The sequence below is a fragment of the Dama dama genome, chromosome X, assembly GCF_033118175.1.
Source record: "Dama dama isolate Ldn47 chromosome X, ASM3311817v1, whole genome shotgun sequence".
Taxonomy (NCBI): Eukaryota; Metazoa; Chordata; class Mammalia; order Artiodactyla; family Cervidae; genus Dama; species Dama dama.
In genome coordinates this window covers 22,798,661-22,804,399 of record NC_083714.1, presented here as the reverse complement: position 1 = coordinate 22,804,399, position 5,739 = coordinate 22,798,661, and the positions used below count along the sequence as shown (strand labels likewise).

The window sequence follows — 5,739 nt, the reverse complement described above, 5'->3', positions numbered from 1 at the left end:
GCAGGAGATACACACATATATAAATCATGCACAAATACTTGGACACAAATGTTCATAGCAGCACTATTCACAATAATCAAAAGGTGGAAACAATGTAAATGTCTACCAACAAAAGGAATGGATAAACAAACTGTGGTATATACATACAACAGAAATATTATTCAGCTCTAAAATTAAGTGCTGATACATGCTACAATGTAGATGAGCCTTAAAAAATTATGCTAAGTGAAAGAAGCCAGACACAAAAGTTCACATATTGTATGGTTTTGTTTATAGGAAATGTCCAGGATAGGTTAATTCATTGAGATAGAAAGCAGATTGGTGGCTGCCAGGGAATCAGAGGGTGAGGAAATGGTGAATGACTGCTTAATAGGTACAGAGTTTTAGGTTGATGAAAATGCTCAGAACTAAAGATGTGGTTGCACAAAATTGTCAATGTCATTGAATTGTTCACTTTTAAATGGTTGATTTTAAGTGAACTTCACCTCAATTAAAAATGCTCTTCCCCAGTGGCTCAGAGGTTAAAGCGTCTGCCTCCAATGCGGGAGACCCGGGTTCGATCCCTGGGTTGGGAAGATCCCCTGGAGAAGGAAATGGCAACCCATCCAGTATTCTTGCCTGGAGAATCCCATGGACGGAGGAGCCTGGTGGGCTACAGTCCACGGGGTCGCAAAGAGTTGGACACGACTGAGCTTTCACTTCACTTCACTTCACTTCCCACAGAATATGAGAGAAGGTATCAGTGCTACCAAGAGAGCACTTAGGAAGCTTCAACTAAATGCAGAAATGAGCCTGGCTAGTCTCAGGTCCCCAGGCCCATCCCCTTCTCTGATCCACTGATCAAATATGACTTATCCTTTTTTTCCTCTTAAACAGAGTCTAGATTTTAAGCTTATTCTCTCCCTTTCCTTATTTTACTAATTTTTAAATTATGAAATATTTCAGACCTACACAAAGGTATAGAGAATAATACTGTTGACATCTATGTACTCACCACCCAGCTTAAGAAATGTAATATTACAAATATAGTTGAAGCCCACTGTGGATCCCTTCCCAATAGGATTGCCATCCTTTTCTTTCCCCAAGGGGTAGCCACCATCCTAAATGTAGTGTTTATCTTTCCACTGCATGCCTTTCTGTATGTCCGAGTACACACACATCCTCACAGCCATTGCCTTTTACTCTGTGTATATATTCACCACCCATACCTGGTGTGTGAATGTTCTCTTAGACTTCATATACCCGGTATCATGTCTGTGACCTTCTGAAACCAGCTCTGTCCCTTGGATATTTTTCTGGAAGTGTTAGTCATTCAGTCGTGTCCAACTCTTTGCGACCCCATGCACTGTAGCCTTGCAGGCTCCTCTATCCACGGAATTCTCCAGGCAAGAATGGGTTGCCATGCCCTTCTCCAGGGATCTTCCCAACCCAGGGGTTGAACTTGGGTCTCCTGCATTGCAGGCAGATTCTTTACCATCTGAACCACCAGCGAAGCCATCCCCATCCACAGCCTTTCTGTGTCTCAGCCCCTGTGAATCCTAATCTCCTCCCCAGTTCAGCCACTACCATCCTGTTCAATTTATCTCCAGCATCCCCAAGCCAGTGAATGAAGGCTGGTCCCACCATAGATGGATCTCAGCTTCTCCCCCTGCGGCTCTCAACCATCGCTTCTCAAACCTTAACTGCATCAGAATCCCCTGGAGGGCTTATTAAAACACAGACTGCTGGGCCCCACTCCCAAAGTTTCTGATTCACAGGTCTTAGGTGGAGATTAAGAATTCCTGGGTGATGCTGATAATGCTATTTTAAGGACCAAACTTTGAGAACCAGTGCTCCAGATCAGCCTCTGGGCTCAGGCTCAGCAGCACTATTTGGCCTCCAGGCTAGCTGGGCCATACATCAGGTTTCCTTCAAAAGCACCTAGCAGTACTGTGAAATACACATATAACACAAGTCATGTGTAATTTTAAATGTTCTAGTAGCCACACTTAAAAAGTAAAAAGAAACTGGAGGAAGTCATTTTAATGCTGTATTTGTTTAATACTAGATTATCATTTCAATGTGTAATTAGTTATTAATGAGACTTTACATTATTTTTTACACTTGCAGCATATTTCAACTCAGGTTAGCCACCTTTTGAATGTTCCACAACTACACATGGCTAGTAACTAGTGCAGTAAACAAGCTCAGTTCTAAAGGCTTGATCTCCATTTCTGTCTTTACAAAAATTGTTTTAAACTTGATATTTCAATTTATTTGGGGCTGCAATAAAAGAATTTAAAACAGGCTTACCAAATGGTGGAAAGTGATGCCTTTCAATGAAGGTAAAGTGTGTCAAACAAAAGTGAAAGAGATTTGAGTCAGGATTATTTGTCTAAACAAAATCTGCCCGCATTTCAGCTTATTAATTTAAAACAAACTTATTTTTAACTAGAACAAATGCTATCAAATATATCTGTAGAAGATAAAAGTCATATGTTATTGGATATCACTTTTAGGGAAATGAATTTTGGAATGGAATCAGCGTTAATAACATTCCCATGGGCTTCTGCAAAATGAAAAACCTAAAAGTCTTGATCCTTCTTTCTCCATCTTTCTAGTCTTCCAAACTGCAGGATGAAATAAGAGAAAATGAATAATTATACAGCATTAACCAGCACCAGAGACTTTCTTAATCTAAGATAACAGTTGGCCCTATCTATATTTGCTGCTATCTATATCTGAGGGCTGTTATCTCAACAAGTAGGGAAGAAAAACATATTTTCCTCTTGTAACCTGCATCATAGATACTGGTACAAATACAACCTGATGGCTTCAATTATGTGATCCTAACAACCTTGTCTCCCTCTTGCCCAACACCATAAATGTTTTTTTTTCCCTTTGAGAGGCTATTCTGGGACTTAAATCACTCTTTTCACCTTAAAAGTCTGTGCTCAGTCCACAGATGATACTCCCTTACTCTCCCAGACCCTGTTTCCATATCTACCATATGAGAAAGAGGCGGTTATGAAATACACCACTATGAAAATGAGGGGAAAAAACGTTAATCATTAAAGACAAGATATATCTTATACCTTCATTACCAGCTCACTGATAAGCAACAGTCATACTATGACAAAGTTGCTCTTCTTTTAACTGTCACATAAAATTTAAAAATCTACAACTGAACAAACGTTTAGCTGTTAAACACTAAATGTGGTCCCTACTTGAAATTCTGAACTTTTTGCTATTTGTAAGTAGTCACATTCTAAAAGATGTCATCTCTTAGTACAGGAGACTCCACTTCTGTGGTCAGGAAATAAACACTCTACTAGTTCAAAGCCCAGTTACTTTCGCTGCTGTTTCTAGTAACTGTCTACTAACAAATACTGGTCTTAGGTACTGATACATTTACAACTTGTTAGGAGTCTCACAGGTAGAGGACAAAAGACCTCACTAAAACAAATGAGGAGCAATGAAGTATATTTCAGTACACAATGCACTTTATATTACTAGGTGTGTGAGTGTTCTATAAACATTAGGTAAATTTGAATTGTTGAACTAATTTTAAACAAACTTTTTCTTAATTTACTGGGAGAATTAAAAAGCAAAAAAAAATCTGTAAATGCCTGGGAATAGCTGGGTTATTTTCAAAGCTATACACAGATACCTGGACTTTCTGGGCCTGTCCTTTGCTGGGTCCAGATTATTTTCTGGTTCTTCTTGTTTTTTGTTATACTTCTCTTCTTTCCCCTCACTTTCAGTGTCTTGGGCCTCTTTTTCGGAGTTCTCATCCTGGTACTTAGTTATTTCTTTAGTGAAGAATAATACAGAGTTTGGGACCACACGTTCACAGGAAAAAAAAATCCCAATGCATAAGGAATAGCAACAGACATCTAGAACTCTACCCTCAGGAGGAGGAGGATAGGAGCAACTAAGAAAAGAGTAACTGGGGGCCTTCCTTCTGGTGGATACAACATTTCCATGGCCCTCACTTTGCTGCTGCTTGATCATTTTCACAATCATATTATTTCTTCTTCTCTAGTAAATCTGTCACCCTGTGCTACTGATTACTTCTGGCCAAAGATCAGAATCCTTTGGGTCTGATGCATTCTATATGTTTTGGTCAGAACTTTCTCACCAAAATATGTTTTGTTTCAATGACAAATTCTATGGTGAAGGTCATTAGTTCCTCAACCCCCTGAATACTTCATTTTGACCAAGTGCTCCTGTATCAGTTCATAATATTTTGGGATCAACTTTCCAAGAATCTTGTCATTTTTAAAAGCTATGAATCAAATATGAGGTATGCCATTTGTTTGTTCTCTTCCACGTCCTCTCAAGCTCCCTCCCAAACAACTGCCTTCACTGATCTTCACCTATGGGCTCATAACTGGCACCAATCATCTCAGATCTCTTACCAGGGCTGGCAGAGGGAAGCTTATTTCTCCCCGGCCCCCCCCCCCCCAAATCAGAGAGGTCGTTATGGAGTTGGGCTTCTACTGGGCCCCTCTGGCCTTCGATTCAAGGAGGCCCTGATTCCCAGCCTCCCCTCCCAAGCTCCCCCCCCACCCCGAGCCTGCCCCCTCCTCGGGATCCCTGGTCCCCAGACCCGGCCTGCAGATGCCAGTGTCCCCGTCCCCCCTACCCCAACAACCCCCACCCTCCTGAAGGCTCACCCTCAGGGGCAGCCGGCTCCTGCGCCATCTCCCACAAGCTGGACTCCTCAGACTCCTCAGTGGCTGTCTCCCATAAAGAAGCTTCCTCGGCTTCCTCTGCCTCCTCCACCTCCTGGGCTGGGGCCTTCCCCGCCGGCCCCTCCCCCGGTCCATCCGATGACACCCAGAGATCAGAGAACTCGGCCACCTCGGCCGAGCCTTGATCAGACGAGTGCTGCTGGGCCCGGTGCCGGACTGACACGTGGCCTTCATGACGCTGGACTAGGTCGTTGCAGTAGATGCCGTTCAGCAACGAGCGCACCAAGTCCAGGAATGTTAAGCGGAAGCCGGCCATGGGGGAGTGGCGTGCATCCACTATGAGGTCCAGGCCCCCTGCCTGCTCCTCCTCCCCATCCTCGGCCGGCCCGATGTCAGAGTCCTCCTCAGGGCTCCCCCTCTCCAGGGCAACCTCCCTTGGGCCTCCCGAGGCCCCGGCAATTCCGCCCTCCCCAGCCTCAGGCACGGCGTCACCCCTGCGAGGCCCGGAGTTGCGGTCCACACCTTCGCTGGCTCTGGCCGTTCCGGTCTGCACCCCCGCCGTGCCTGCTGGGCCTTCCTGCCCGTCAGGGGCTGGATCTCCACCCCTCGTGGTGGACATGGCACTGGGCAGTTACCTCAGTTGGGCGGGTGATGACAGCAACAGCGCAGGTGGTGGCACCTGAAGTGGCTGCCCTGAGGGGAGGCTGAGGGTGGTGGGACAGGACGAGGTGGCCACTGAAGAGACGACAGAGGAGGCCCCACGACAGGGAGGGTAGGCAGCCAATGGTGAGAGCGTCCCACCGGAAGCTGGGTCTCAGGCAGTGGAGACAGGCCTGATGCAAAAGATTCCCCTAGGCCGCAGATGAGGGGCGGGGCCATAAGAGTAGCCAATAGGACGTGCCCTCTCGTCACAAGCTCTGAGCTCATTTGCTGACAAATAAGGATTGACGTGCCCTGTGTCCAATGAACAATCAAGGCACTTAGACTGTAGAATTGTTCACAATCGTCTCCTGGTTCTTTTGACGCCCTGGGTTTGGTTCTAGCCTACGTTTAAGTCCGGAAG

At 45.1% G+C, this 5,739-nt stretch overlaps 1 protein-coding gene across 1 annotated transcript; it reads right to left on the bottom strand.

The window, feature by feature from the left end:
* Positions 1-2,596: 2,596 nt before the first annotated feature.
* Positions 2,597-5,295, bottom strand: CT47C1 (cancer/testis antigen family 47 member C1). The gene is made up of 3 exons (XM_061137524.1): positions 4,659-5,295; positions 3,650-3,791; positions 2,597-2,609 (listed from the first exon to the last, which is right to left on the bottom strand). Exons 1-3 carry the CDS (start codon positions 5,293-5,295, stop codon positions 2,597-2,599), a joined length of 792 nt encoding a protein of 263 aa, XP_060993507.1.
* Positions 5,296-5,739: the final 444 nt, after the last annotated feature.

Coding starts and splice junctions, on each gene's coding strand:
- CT47C1 (XM_061137524.1), bottom strand. CDS start 5,295: ATGTCCACCACGAGGGGTGGAGATCCAGCCCCTGACGGGCAGGAAGGC. Junction 3,792..4,658: donor GGAGCCGGCTGCCCCTGAGG/GTGAGCCTTCAG, acceptor TCTTCACTAAAG/AAATAACTAAGTACCAGGAT.